This window comes from Mauremys reevesii, linkage group 2, assembly GCF_016161935.1.
Source record: "Mauremys reevesii isolate NIE-2019 linkage group 2, ASM1616193v1, whole genome shotgun sequence".
NCBI lineage: Eukaryota > Metazoa > Chordata > Testudines > Geoemydidae > Mauremys > Mauremys reevesii.
In genome coordinates, this window is record NC_052624.1 from 180158782 (window position 1) to 180174298 (window position 15517).

Sequence of the window (15517 nt, forward strand, 5' to 3'; positions counted from 1 at the left end):
ATGGAATGATGAGCTAGAAAGCAGCATACACTGGCCTGTGGTCACACTTGCCTGTTGACGCTTCAATTGCTTGGTGTGCCATTTGTGGCCAAATGGTCACCAAAAAAATGTACACAGCCACTGATTTTTCTGACCACAAGACCACAACGTGCTCACCAAACTATAAAAGGATTTTTCACTCTTTCTGCATGTGTCTTACTCTGTAAGAGTCTCTTATAGGGCCTCATCCATTGTTCACTGGTGTCAATGGAAATGTTACCAGCAACTATATAGCCCTCAGTGGTTTGAGCATTGGCCTGCTGAACCCAGGGTTGTGAGTTCAATCCTTGAGGAGGCCACTTAGGGATCTGGGGCAAAAATTGGTCCTGCTAGTGAAGGCAGGGGGCTGGACTCAATGACCTTTCGAGGTCCCTTCCAGTTCTAGGAGATTGGTATATCTCCAATTATTACCTTTATTACTTAACTTGAATGAGCATTGCATCAGGCCCTTAACTGTTAAGCTACAGAGGTGGAAAATGAAATGGTGCTGACTTTTTAACCACACTTGTTAAATCTATCTTGACAAATACTTTAAATTGTGTATTTTATAATAGCTGACCATATATATACCAGGCACTTGAATAACATGATGACAAGCACATTATAAAACCTTAGATAAATATACCTATTATTCCACACACACTGCAAGTACTTTTGAATGTAAGTGTATATGCACTGGTACTGACCAGGCACATCTTGTGCCAGGGTGCAAATCCTAACTCACTGTAGTGAATATTCATAGAGCTCATATGAGTAGACCCATTGACATCAATTGCACTGCACATGGGTATGCACTGAACAACTGGGTTCTCTCTTTAATTCTTTCCATTAATAAATAAGCATTATATCCTACATGATAAAAATAGATAGTGAGTACAATGGAGCCTTGCTCCCTGATTAAAGCCTCTACATGCTACCACAATACAAATAGTAAATACATTGTAACTTGTGGAGCTGGTTGGGAAGTTACTCCCCCTACCCCTTTTTTTGTTTTTGTTTTTGCTGAAAACTTTGACTTTTTTTGGTTTTAATCAAAAGACTAAAAACTAAAATAATAATAATTAAAAAAATCAGTTTTTGGCATATAAACATTGAAACATTTTAGTTTAAAATGAAAAATGTCAGTTTTGTGGGTTTTTGATGAAAAATTGATTTTTTTTTCATGAAAATATAAGTTTAGTTGGAAAAAACATTTTTGGTCTAAATTGTTCTGGCAGAGCATGTTCAGTGAGTTCTCCTAATTTCTTTGCATTTCCACTACCTTACTCTAATGTTAAGCACTCATCATACTGTGATCCCAGTCACAGTCTTTTAAATGATATAATAATTGCAGTGAAATTTTGTACAATTACATATTCCAAACTCACTACCCAATGTTAACTAGATACAGGGGTCAACAATACTGCCTATAGCACATGATATTGAAAAGGCTGCACTGATTTCCTTCCCACCCTCATCCTTTAACTGACAGTCTCTTTTATTTTCCTTAATCCAAAACCAAATATTAAAATTTGTCACATGTCAGGTTTGTGGTTTCCTTTCCTGTTTTCTATCAAAAGCAATAAAGGTTACAATTAGTGAGCTGGAAAGCTTTGTACAAATTGGAGTTGAGAAAGTTAATAGAACATACTGAATGTGCTTGATGTACTTGAAAAAGCAATATGCAGTAATGACTGGGACCAGTCTTTTGTCTGTGGCAAGGAGAAGATTATTTGAAAGTGGCCTTGAATAGAAATATGGATTCGTAGTGAGAGGAATACAAGTGCCCTTGTCGTGTCATTGCCTAGCAACATGAGATTTAAATACATTGCCTGAACTAATTTAAAAATCTAGAGGTAAAAACGTGCAACTGTGCTAATGCCCTATATAGACTAAAGCCCACACTAAAAACCTTTATCTCTGGCAATATTTTGTTTAATCCTGTTGTATATATTAGTGAAATCAGTGAAGTTGGAACAGTTCCTACGGGAAGTGCTGTACTTATTCATAGTTACTGTATAAGCACCTATTTCCAGAGGTACATTGAGAATGTTATCATAACAACTCCCTCTAGGATGAAGCTTGCGTGAAATGTTTTACTGCAAATGAAATTTTGTATGTTGTTAGTCCAGGTTGTAGGACAGATCTTTTCAGTGCATCTCTTAACAGTTTCTTCGTTTCTGAAAATAAATGTCATATTGTCTCACTTGAGCTGTATGTATATAATGAGTATCTGTCTGAGTCTATATGCTCCCTCTCTCCCCTTATATTTATGTATATGTATATAATAGAATATAGTGGAGTGTTTATATTAGAAATATATACCATAATATAATCTCTCTCTCTCTTTCTCTGTAATGTATATGTACATAAAACAATATATTTAATCAAAGCACTCTTATAAACTTTAACTAATTAAGCCTCACAACATCCTGGGAGGTAGGTAAGTATTTATTATCCCCATTTTATAGATAAGAAATCTGAGGGAATGAGAGGCTGAAATACACTTATGGGTGGCTCTGCAAAAATGGCACATCTTGCTCAACATATTTGCTTGGTCTCTGTGTGTCTTTTGAGCCATAGCTGCTTGCTTTAATGAGAAAATATTTTGTCCCCTTCTTTTTTGGGTAAGATTTTTGCAAAGCACTAAGCATTGGCCTAACTCTGTTTCCACTGAACTTAATGGAAGTGCCTCTGACTTCAGTGGGAGCAGTTAGGTTAGCAGCAAACTCTTTCAATAATCCCACTCTTAAAATTTATCTTACTTCTGTCACCACGGCAAAATTATGGGAGAAGGAACTAGATTTTATTTTAGCTCATGTATCATGAACATATATGTCTAAATTCCATTTTCTGATGGTAATATGCAAGCCAGGAAGAATACAACTTGACCAGGGTTAATTTGCAGGTTTGGCAGTTCATATTTTTTCATTAAATTGTCTCTTGCTGAGAAACAATGCTATTCTTAGGAAGTTACTTTCAGAATAGAGGGTAAACATGCTTTGTGACTTGCTAATGTCACACACAGGGAGAAAGTGGCATGGCCATGAATACAACCCAGAACTCTTGACTACCTGTCATGTGCACATGTTTAACCACTGCTTCCTGTGTTTCTGCAATGATCCTATCTTTAAAGAACTGTATTTACTCGAACACATGTTTTCTCTCTCTCTGTGTAAGATGCTTTAAAGGGTTCTAATTTTTCAAAAGGGGTTGGGTGCCCACTGCCCACTTCTGAAAATCTTGGCCATAGTTTCCATACACAGGAAATTGTATGCAAATGCAAATAAGTATTTTACTGTATACATTTATAATTCTCTTTGCCCTGTCTTCACCACAGTCATGGCTTACATCAGTGCTTCATTTTTTCAGCTACTTTATAATTAAACTAAATTAGCGGCTGAGTTTTTAAATAAATAATAATAATAAAAGCTTAAAGCAGTTCTGCTGTGCTAAAAGTTACAGTACATTTAAAAAATGTCTTTACTGCTAATTTTGGGAAGAGGAGAGGTGAGGTTCTATTCCTGGTTCCCAAACAGACTGATGTGTGATCTCTAGGCAAGTCACTTAAGGCTTTGTACTGGAATGTGCTGGGTGTCACCTGGGTAGCATTCAGCACCTTCAACTCCCCATAGCACCTGACTGCATTGGGCCCATGGTCCCTCAGCCTCAGTTCTGTGATCTGTACAAGATTTAATGTTTGTAAAAGTTATGTTACAGGGCTGTTATTTGTAAAGTACTTTTGAGATCTTCAGATCTAAAGCCCGTTGAACTCAGTCTGTGAAACTACAACTTAAGACACACTAGCCTTTGTTGACCTGATCTGGATTTGAACCAGCAAACTAGAGGAGAAAGATTTCATACCATATTATCAAGCTTTTGAACTATCTAGTCCCTTGAAGGTGTAGCCCTAAAGGTATATTGTGTACAGAAATCAAATACAAAGTCTATACATGTATAGAACTGTTGCCCTGCGACATAAGAGCTGCACGCACATTCTTCCACAGGAAAATAATTGTTAGTGCTGAGGTCAACTGGCCCTAGCAGTCTAAATTAAGAAAAAGCCTTCGGGCTTCCATGAGTCCTGCAGTAACTTCTCAGCCTTTGTCTTCTCTCCTTTAATGGGGTGGCCTGAACTGACCCTAGAATCTGAGTCTACTGTATCTTACTGTCAAAGTAAATTACTAAACATAGTCACCCATCCCAGAAGGGACAGGAGCCGGGGGTTGCAGTCAAACAGAAGGATTGTTTTCCAGCACTAACTGAGAGACACACTGAGGAGAATTCAACTCCTACCCTGAAAGGGGAGAGATGAAAATCTACACTCCCCAAAGTGTAGGTAGGCTCTGAACAGTGGGAGCAGGATGCAGGGAGCATGTGCTGGGACCATGGCACTTCCCCAAGAGTGCTCAACCCCAGGCCCCACCCCCACTCCACCTCTTCCCCCAATGCCCTACTCTGCCCCGCCTCTTCCTGCCCAGTTCCGGCCCCTCCCCCAAGCACACCCCATCCTTGCTCCTCCCCTTCCCCCAGCACCTCCTGCATGCTGGGAGGGGGAGGAGTTCATTGGCAGGGCAACTGGCAGGTGGGAGGTGTTGGGGGAGAGGTGGGAGCTGGCTGCAAGTGGATGCTAAGCACCCACTAATTTTTTTTCCGTGGGTACTCCAGGGCTGGAGCACCCATGGAGTTGGCACTTATTGCTGGGCTGTCCTATCCTCATGAGCTATGCAGCCTTCCTCCACCCCACTGCATGTGGATTTTTGGGGGCAGACTTTGGAGTAGAGAGTTTCTTGTTGGGGTCAATCATGACTGTTACTTCCTCTGTTTCTATCTACTTTTCTATGCAGATGGGAGGTGTCTTTTGTAGCTAGGCCATTATACCCACTTTATGTTTCAATTACTGACTCTTTATGGTGGTGTTCCTAGGTGCCTTTTGGCAAGGAGCATTAACTATATTATTTGAATGAATAAAGGGACAGTGTCTGGTTAAGTCTCATTAAATTCCTTGTGTTACTAATAACAGTTTAAGTTATTAAAATTGTTAGAATTGTTATATTGCTTATTTACTTTTTGCTCTTTGCTCACCTGGGAGCGTGAAAATAGACTAGCCAGTTCTATTCTTATATCTACTAGGATCACTTTCTAGTTCTCATGCAGGGGACTGTTTAAACAAATAAAAGTTGACTTAAATTTAAAACAAAAGTCATAAACATATGGGGCTAGACTGAAACCCAGGAACAGGGCAGGAACTAGAGTATGTCTCCCAGGGTCACATTTAGTCCCTTCTTCCCCCTTGATTGGGGGGCAACCTATTGCTGGCACAGATTACTTCATCCTCTGTGCCCGCTCAGTTGTACTTACCAGGGCATTGGGGAGGGGGAGAGCCAAGACTCCCACCTGATGGGCGGGGCAGTAACAGTCCAGTGGTGGCCTAACCTTCAGGCTCTGGAAATGCAGGTAGTCCATGCAGGGACTTAAAGGGGCTCCTTATACCTTATTACACTCCTGCAGGGGCATGTGGCAGGGCTTATAATTTGACCTGTTGCTATTAAAATTAGGCTTTTGAAACTCTTAAAAAATTAAATCCCTAAATTCTGGTAATAAATTACCTGATGATCTCCCTTTAAATACAAATTTAAAAAAAAGTTAAATGCCATGCCATTTGGTGGAAGATATATTCATTTTCATTTAAAATGAACTGTTTAAGTGACTACAAGGATTTGGCAGGTGTACATTTTGCTGGCATGCAGGGTAGAGTTGAAATTGCATCATTTTGAAGTATACATTGTTACATCACTTTTACCTGGAACGTTGGTCAATGTTTTTTTACAGGACATTTTGGGTTCGCTGCTTCCTGTGAATTTTGGAATTAGAAACCTCTGTTACACCAGTTACATACTGGTTTAAATTCTTTGACTTCAGAGCAGTTGCACTGGCATAAAACTAGTGTAACAGACTGGAGAATAGGGCCCTTAAAATTCAAATTGGATATGTCATAATGGGGACAAAACAGTCATGATCTGCTCTTCCTAATCCCAAGAAAAAATACCACACAATTATTTTTGTGCAGCTAAGTGATGTGGACACATGCAGGAGGGCCTCTCTGTTGGAAACGGACTTTGAACACTTGCTCAGTAGGTCAGTGGTTGATGGCAATTGATGGAAATGACACAATCTATTTAGAGGAAAGTTGATAGCCTCACTATTTCCAGATCCTTACTCTGCTAGCCAATCTATAAGCTGCCTTCATTGCAGATTGCTGAGAAAGCAACTCTACTGCTTGTAAATGAGGCCCTATAATGGTGGCCACTAGGTGAGAGACTGAATTAAGAATACATGAAGGGAAAATAGAAGAGTAAAACCTGTTTTAATTAGAGTGAAATATAGCCTGTTCTTTTCCAAGTCTAGGCTTAGTATAGAGAAAATGTATTAGCACAAAAGGACTTGACTTGCTGACTTGAGTAAACTTAATATGCGATGGATGAAGTCATACATAATTAATTGTTCTTTGCTGCATTCTTCCCAAAGTAATGGTTCTTAGCATTCACACATGTGATAATTTATGTTTTCTCTATACTAGTGCTCTAGGAGAGCCAATTAAGGAAGCGGAGGTGGCACCTGCGTAGTGCAGTGTTAACATCTACGTGTTACTATCATGTGGGTTGTAACTTTCCATCATTTTTTTTTCTTTTCTCCTTTCTAGTGCCTACAGCAGTATATGCAGCTGGCAATTCGAGAAGGCTGTGGTTCTCCCATCACTTGTCCAGACATGGTGTGCTTGAACCATGGGACCCTACAAGAAGCAGAGGTAGTGACACTTGTCTTCTCTCCTCTTTTATTTCCACCTTCATTTATATAATAAATACAATATTATTCTGTTTCCTCCTCTTAATTACCTGTCATGAGTCTGTGACAGGAAGCCTGCCTGACCGTAGGAACTAGAGACAAATAGATGTTTTTCTTTTGTTTTCTGTCTTGAGGAAATGCTTACTTAGGATCCAGACAATTTCTGAATTACCCATGCAGGTGATTTAACCAAAATATCCTGCATCCAGGAACCACTAAATATTCATTAGCAATGACTGTTGGAATGGCTTTGATATGGATACTACTGTGGATGAAATCCTGCCAAGCAAATGGCAAATCTCCCACTGGTTTAAGTAGGGTAAGGATTTAACCCAGTGTGTTTATATTGGGGTGAAGCAGGAAAAATGAGGACACTTTCTTGTGTGTCAGTCTTTCTATAAATTGTGAGGGAAAGCTGGGTGGGAGTGAGAAGAGTGAGAGTCTCAAAACCCAAAACAGAGAACTTTCCAAGAGATGAGACTTTGGGAGCCCTGAGGCTGAACAAGGAGGTTACACTAGTGTGTGCACACATACACTCACAAATACATATAACACACACGCAGAGGAACATGCATATGCACTTCTAAGGTTTGAGATAAAGAAACTGAGGTAGCATCCAATTCTCAGTTATATGATGTCCCCTTTATGCCATTCTGTCTGTGTAAAGTGGTCAGAAATGGCCCCTGGTCAAATGGCCTGCCTGGCTATTGTAGAAATGATGTAAGGTTCCTAGACTGGCCCCACTCCCAACCCATGGCACAAGACATGGGTCAGCAGTATGGCTGGAGTGTACTACACTGCAGCAATTCTCTGCTTCCCAGAGGCCATGGAAAACAGAGTCACAGAGAGCAGCCCCAAGACTGTTCTTGCGTACATGGCGAATAGCGGGAGAATACAGGGAAAGCAAACGTGGCTAAAAGCTTTAAATCACCTTTGCCCACACCATCCCCACCTCTGCCCCAAGTGCAGGAATGGAATAAATGAGACCCAAGCCCTGAATTTTCTCCCCTGAATTGCACAAAAGCAAATACTTATTTGTTATCCTGTGGGCATCCTACAGCCCTGTATGCAAAGATGGCATAGCTGTGCTCGCTATAACCCAGTTCAAACATGGGCATTGCCAGTGGAATTCTGTTGTGGATCCCCCACTGAATGTGACCTGTGAGTGTCTTTGTTTAGAGCGTTTGCACTGTACAATAGCCAAGGTAGTGAACCCTGCTTCCTAAGCTAAGCCAGTTTGACATCCGTTTTAAATGTGGTTTATTTTGTAATGTAGACAAGGCATTAAAGTAAACTTCACTCCACCTGTGGTAACATGTCATTCTCCAATAAGCTGCTATTCTAGACCTCTTGGAATGCAGAAACTATAACTTAGTATGAGAATGGCAGTGGCACCCTCCCCCTGCACCTATTCGGAGTGCGCAAAGGAAGCAGAAGAGAAGGCTTGGGGCTATGGGGCAATATGAAGAAGACCCAACTCTATGATGTTGCTTCCCTGATGAGGGAGGTGTGGAGAGGAGCCTGCACCCAGTGGATGAGAGAAAAGGAGCTGTGCTCACAGCTGAGGAGTGAAGAAAAGACCCACGGGGTGTTGCTCTCCTATAACTCATCCTCACTCCTATAGGAAATGAGGATGAGCCAACCTAGTTCTATGACTGCCCTCCCCTACTAGCAGAATGGAGATGGTATCCCAGGTCTGCTTTCCTCTCCTTTGAAAAGCCAGCATGTGAATATTGTAATAGGAGCATGTTGTAAGGCCCCAGTTCAGCAAAGCACTTAAGCACCTGGTTAAGTCCCAGTACATGCTTAAATTAAGCATGTGCTTAAGTGCTTTGCTGAACTGCAGCCTGAGAACCACACCTGGGGTTCTTACAGCGTATGGGCATATGATGGAGTTGTTCTTCACCTTCCACAATAGCTGGGAGCAGCCAATCAGCATCTCCTCTTCTCCTCCTTTCCTCTGCATGGAAATAGGTGGGAAACTAGTGGGCCTTCTCTCATCTTGGGAAGTAGGCAACCAGCCTTGAACAGAAAAGAATGTTTGCTTTAAAGTTGTATCAAAACACTTAACAAATGTTACAAAGAGTTTTATTCTGTTAAGCTCTGTTTGTGGAGCTGCAGAAATTCTAAAGACTTATTTCCCATTAGCTAATCAAGAGGCCACTCCAGGGCCTGCATTAACGGCCATTAACGTATTCCTTGGGCACTTTGTGCGGCTAAAGGCTGAGTGACTAAACAACCCAAGAAGTGCATTAATGATCCATGAATGAAACAATGTTCTGAAACTCCCTGTTGGCATTGCTACTAGAAAAACAAAACTTTTGCATTTTAAAAGTCTGTTAAAATGAAATGTTTTATGGGTTTCATTGAATATATCTTTCTACTGTGAAAAATAGTTCATAACAGATAGGAGAAAATAGTAAAACCATTCTCCTGTTTTCTTTAGTGATCTAAAAAGTTATTTTGTAAAATGTGTAGATTATATGTGGAACCTTTTATTTCTGTTTCTCTTTCTCATCTACAGTGACTGTACCACTTAACTATTTTATATTTCTTTTAAAGTAAATTTGGATAGTATAGCATGCTTTTATTCCAAACTGCATGCTATGTATTTAAATGACAGTACAAGTGCATTGTACAAACAAGAATATTGAAGGTGTTTGGCATGAAAATATTAATCAAACATTACACATGATTCAATACAGGATCTAAAATGCAAGTTCCCATTTCAGGCGAAAAATGATAAAATTCATGAATTCACAAAGTGGAATATTCTAGACAGTTGATCTCCAACTTTTGCCTATAAAGACTCAACCCTGACATAAGTTCATTATGTGAGACCATGTGACTCAGTTGGCCACACCCTCTCCGCCATTTGGTGGAATAGACCTTAATACAATTTATTTCTCATTTGAGTATATTCTTCTTTAAAAGCACCAACAAAAGACAAATTAAAACAAAAAATATTTTATTGAACACTTGAATAGCCTTTGTCTAAACCAGGAAAAAGGATTTAAAACAAATCATGTTAGTGGACATTTGAAACACAATTTAATACCTAATCTAAACACAGGTTTAACCTCACAGTCATCTAACATGGTTTTAAACACATAAAACTGTGTCTACTCTAGAGGCTAAGTGAGATTTCTATAGCTAACAATTAACCCCCGACCCCATCTTTTATTATAGACAAGGTCATGGGGTGAATTTAGGACTCAATCCAAAGCCAACTGAAAAATTGATGGGAGTCTTTCCATTGACTTCAGTGAGTGTTGAATGAAGCCCTGAATGCTCATGAAATGGAGGGACTCCATAAAACAAGCTATAACTTGGCATAATGCAGGCTAGTGTTATGAATGTGTCCCACACCCCTATGTCAAGGTACTTTATCTTCTTGGTGTGCAGCATTTCTTTTATTCCACTCCATAGCCTATTCTGTTTTCAGTATAAATAAGCGATCTGTTTTATATTTCAGTAAAACTCTCCAGGGTGTGTAACTGTATTTTTAACGCATTTACAGCCTTAATCTTTGTTCTGAGCTGCATTCTGAAGCCTACGCCCTGTCATGTTTTGTTGCTTTCTATTCCGGCAAAAGTTAAGTTGTATTCAAGTAAAGTGTTAAACAATGTTGCATTACTTGTTCCTCAAGGGTTGTATATGTGCCATACTAGCTTAAAAACAAAGAAATTAAAATAGGAACATGTCTTTTTTTAAAGCACAGCTGAGCATTTCAGGTATGTTTGGGTAGAATGTACTGCTTGTTCCCAGCCTGAGGGAGGTGTTGGGAATTAGATGTAGAGTGAAATGGAGCTCATTGGGAGAACATCAGGGAAGAGTAGTTTTCATACAGGAAGGAGGGGTAGCCATGAGGATTCATTACAGATCCATCCCCACCCCCCTTTGACCAAAAGCCTTATTTCGTCTCTGACACAGCATCCCCTATTGCTCCAAATCTGGAAATTCACCTAATAATCCTCAGTATTAACTGCTTTCCAAAGGGTTGACATCAATATAGGGTTTACAGTTAATTGATATGACAAAAATGTTCAAATTTCTTAGAGAATGATTTTTATTCATTCCAGCCTAAGTGGAATGGGCGTATGCAGTTTATAGAAATTATAGCAAGCACTGTTTTGCTGATGGGTCAGGGATACTAAATCCAAAACGGAGCAGAAGTGAATAATTTTTCAAGATAAATAGTGTTGTGTGAATTGTTACTCTGGATGAATACTTCAAAAGATTGTTCAAAAGTTTTACCTGTAGTTTATCATACAAGAAGGTCATTGGCAGCCTGGAATTACAGGCCACAGAATCAAAAGGATAATCCTGATGGCTATTTAATATGTTGTCATACTATAGTCAGCAAGCAGGACACTTGCAATTTGAAATGTTACTTTTAGGCAGCTTGCTCCCTGCTCTCATTGGTATAACAGTGGTTGTAGTAGTGGTGGTAGAACTGGTGCTCTGGAAAAAAAACAACTTTAATTTTCTTAGCCAAATAACCAATTTTCACCAAGACATGAAGTATATAAATAGTTGGCCATATTTTGTCATAAGGTATGTCCTAGGTAGATCTGTGCTGGAACAGGAATTTTTATCCATGAATAATTTCAATACATTTGAGTTTTGTTTGTTTTGATTTGGAAACTTTGAAATTTTCTGCAAAACAAAATTTACATGTTTTTTGTTTTGGGTTGATTGGAACATTCTGATTCAATAAAATAGAAATACTTCAGTCTGACTTTCTAAAAAACTTTGAAAAGTAATTTCAAAATAAAATTTTTTTTTTTAGTTTTGATCTTATTTAACCCCCTTTAAAAAGTTTTTTCCCACCTAAATTAAATTTCATGTAAATCAACACATTATCTCATCAAGTTTTGATTTTGATGAAATGGCACTTTCTGACAGAATAGAATAATGTTCTGTTGGAAAATTTTCTACCAGCTCTAGTCTTAGATCAGATCCTGGGTATTGTATTAAGTCAACAGTTGCTTGTAGTGTAGCCATTTTAAAAGCACATATAGATAAAAAAGCAATATTTGATAAAGGAAGGGCCTGTTTCAAAATAAATAAAAATCATTTAAAAAAGCAAACCAGTTATCTTCTCAAACAAGATGTTTTATTCTTTAAGAACCAATTTTGAAAACTGCTTGGAGTCATAGGCGTTAGAGATGGAAAGGACCTAGAATGTTATCCAATTCTTCTCTCTGCTGATGCAGAATTGTCCCATCCAGGATGGCATTGTCTATGCTGAGGATTTCCGCTGAAATACACCAGTGAGTGACTGAACTGTACTAGTGCACAACCGCTGGTGTAGACATTTGTGCAGCTTACTCCGGTTTAAAACAAAAGTAAGTTCTGATGGTGCTGAGTGCAGCAATGACCAGAATCAGAGCAAATCCCTAGTGTAGGCAAGGTCTATATTTTCTAGGTCCTATCCTATCTCCCAGAACTGGAAGGGACCAAAGGTCATTGAGTCTAGCCCCCTGCTTTTACTAGCAGGACCAAGTACTGATTTTGCCCCAGATCCCTAAGTAGCCCCCTCAAGGATTGAACTCACAACCCGGGGTTTAGCAGGCTAATGCTCAAACCACTGAGCTGTCCCTCCTCCTCCAGGAGCTCTCCAACTAGAGTGTCTGGAGGACTGTCCCTCTCCCCTCTCAGCTTCCCTCCGCTGCCTTCTCTTCTATTTGTGCTCATGTAGCATTCCTCTGCCAATGACAGCAATCACTATGTTGAAAAGTAATAATAGGATAGTACTTACGTTATCATTAGCTGTCTTTTAATGCAGTTTAGCAGCTGGAAACAAGGAGGTGAGTCAGCATCATATGACCAGCTAGCTCTGCACAGACTGCTAGCAAGTGGTCAACGGGCCATGATTAGTCCACAGTCTACAGTGTAAGACCCTCTGTTCATGATTTGCCTGTTACTTCTGATTCTTATATAGTATGAAGTTTGTAGAACTTGTTATCTGTAGGCCTCATGTATATATGATTAGAGCTGTAAGAGTCGTGTTTTCACTGCGGACATAAATATAAGTCTGGCCTGACTCACCTCTCGCTCACTCCAGTTTTGCATCAGAGTCGCTCCATTGATTTCAGTAGAGTTTCTTCTGATTTACATGATTGACACCAGTGTAACTTAGAGCTGACTCAGGCCCATCATCTATCTTCTTGTAAAGAGATGCAGGGATGGGCTGAATGATTTTTAGTAACATTGGCCCAAATCTTTAAAGTTCTTACTGATCATATATCAGTTCTTATTTGGGCAAAAATCCAATTAGCATCCACTTAAAAAAGGGTAATTATTTTATTTCATTTTAATTTGGAAACTGTTTTGTCATTCGCCAGCAGTGAAGTGTAAGAAGGTAGGGAACCACTGCCATCAGATCTTTGTTTTCCAGCATCCAAATTATTTTATTTTCCTCTTTGTCATCCACTGGTGCTTTTAATAAACCTGAAGGGAGCAAGTCCTGTTTGAAATGAGCGAGCTCTTTAATGGAGAAGATTAATATTTTCTGATGAAACTAGTGTACACTGTATCTGGTGGGGGGAGGAGTGAGGTTAGTCTCAGACACTGAGGAGACTGAGACTGAGACCTCCCTCTGCCCATGAAGACCCAACCCAAGCTATGCTGTTTGGTCTTGACTTATTTAAGTGTTTCCTGTAGCTGTGGTGTCAATAACGTTCTGCCATAAATGCTAGGCCATACAATGTGTGCTTTTAAATATTTAAGGTGGCCTTTTTAGGTGAATTCTCTGTAGAAGTGACGTTTGCAGGCTGGAAGGCTATGAGGAATTATTTTGAACTTCACTCATAAACAAAAGTATATGTTGCCTCCAGGCATGGATTTAGGGGTTTTTGCAGAGGAGATTACTTGCTGGTACAGCTCCCTGTGGTAGCCTGGTTCACGGTGTTTGTGGTGGTGTTCTCACTTATTCAAACATCCATTTTACTAGAACATCATCTGTTGTGAGGAACCTCTCTCTCTATGTGCAAGATTGTGGTATGGGTCCACATGGCTGCTCAAGGACATAAATGGAAGTAAGATCCATTCCCCTCTGTGACCTCCCTGAGTCTCCATTGCAAGCATGAGGGCTTAAGTAGTGGCTGTGTGTCCGGTACACTTCCTATGTGGTACATCTCTTGGGAGAGTAGATGGAGCTTTGGCTCTGCCTCCTCCAATGTGCTAGCCACACTGGAGTAGTGGGTGGTGAAGGGCACAAGAAAGGACTAATTTCCAGATGTTTCAATGTGCAGTCCTGTGCTCAGGGCTGTAAATAAATGGACAGTCTAGCCTTGTGTGCATTGAACCTCATTCCTTTCATCCTCCTTTCTTTGTTTCTTTGCCTCAGGGACCTACAGGGTCTCCCAGTTACTGTAACCTTTATAGAACTCATTAAGAATCCTATTGTTGGACACTGTGCAAGGGCATCACTGGGTGCTTTGAGTTACAGCATCTCCATATGTTTACTGAGATTTCCTATAAAGCTTTCTGCTTTGTGAGAAAGGCGCTATCCCAACTACAGTTATATTTTTATAACAGTATCGTATAAGTACACAAGAGCCTAATATGTGTAGAAAATCTAAAACTTACTTAAAAGCCAGAACGTATGATAAATCTCAAATGTGATGCTTGACAGCTTTTCAGAGGAGAAGAGCATTTGGCCTCTTGTTATCCATTTACATTTTCACTAGACCTTTAACATAATTAAAAACAGCCCTGAAATATTTCCTTTGGCATTTCTCAACCAGACTCCTTAAATTGGACGATTTCTTAGCCTGGAACAAGCTTTGGTATTTTCCTTCCTGTCACATACCTGCTCTCCTTCCTTTGTCACTTTTTAACCAAACTTGTTACAGCTTTGATTCCCAATGGCTTTGGAAGCTCTGGGTGTGTATAGATATGCATGAGTGTGGTGTTTGGATGTAGTGGATGGGATTATCGGGAGAGTGGGAGGGTAGATATGTAACAGACATGTAAGGAAGCAGTTAAAAGTCAGCCTGAAAAAATGCCAGAATAGGAGGAGACAAACATTTCATCTCACAATGATCCCATCCAATGCTTGTCATCTTTGCTTTATTAAATGTAACTGAGATTTAAAACTTCTTGTGTCAGGGATGTGCCACTTTTATTTCCCTATGAAGTGCCAAGGGCTGAATAAATAATAATAATGATTTCATTACTCTCTTTTTAATTCACAGCACTAGCAGCTATTAAGATGTCATATACACCAACAATGATGATATTTCTTAAAATAATCTATTTGGGTGTTTCTTAAAGGCACCTGGAAATCTGGGGAAATTGTGGGATAGATCCTTGGTCCTATTTAGCCAGGTTTGTGCTCCAGTGGTGCATAGGCACCAGAAACTTGGTGGGTCTGTCCGAGTGAGGATTCCCATGGAATGGGGAATTGGCTGTATGCCACCTTCTCTCCAGGCCAGTCCTGCAATCCCCAGTAGCTAGAAAGGCCCACTGACCTAGTCAGCTGGATGTAATTAAGTTATCAGAAGGGCTGGGCTGGGACTAACCAGCCCCAGGGTCAGGGTGTTATAAAGTAGACATAAAGACACCCTTGCTACTCCCCTGCCCGTTAAATGTATCTTAGTCACAGCTGAGGATCTAGCCCTGTTTACATAATGAATAGGATTAT

The 15517-nt window shown here is 39.9% G+C and overlaps 1 protein-coding gene across 10 annotated transcripts in view; it reads left to right on the top strand.

Annotated features, from left to right (window-relative positions):
* RNF144B (ring finger protein 144B) overlaps positions 1-15517 on the top strand; it is a 113186-nt gene that overhangs the window by 78119 nt on the left and 19550 nt on the right. For 8 of the 10 annotated variants that reach the window (XR_005594821.1, XM_039526690.1, XM_039526691.1 and 5 more), the window contains one exon: positions 6722-6826. Coding sequence is in view for 9 of the 10 variants with exons in the window: in XM_039526690.1 (XP_039382624.1) it covers positions 6722-6826 (105 nt within the window). In the remaining variant the exon portion in view is untranslated. Of the gene's footprint in view, positions 1-5831; positions 6157-6244; positions 6332-6721; positions 6827-15517 lie in introns of those variants that run through there. The other 2 variants (XM_039526694.1, XM_039526695.1) reach the window with 2 other exon arrangements.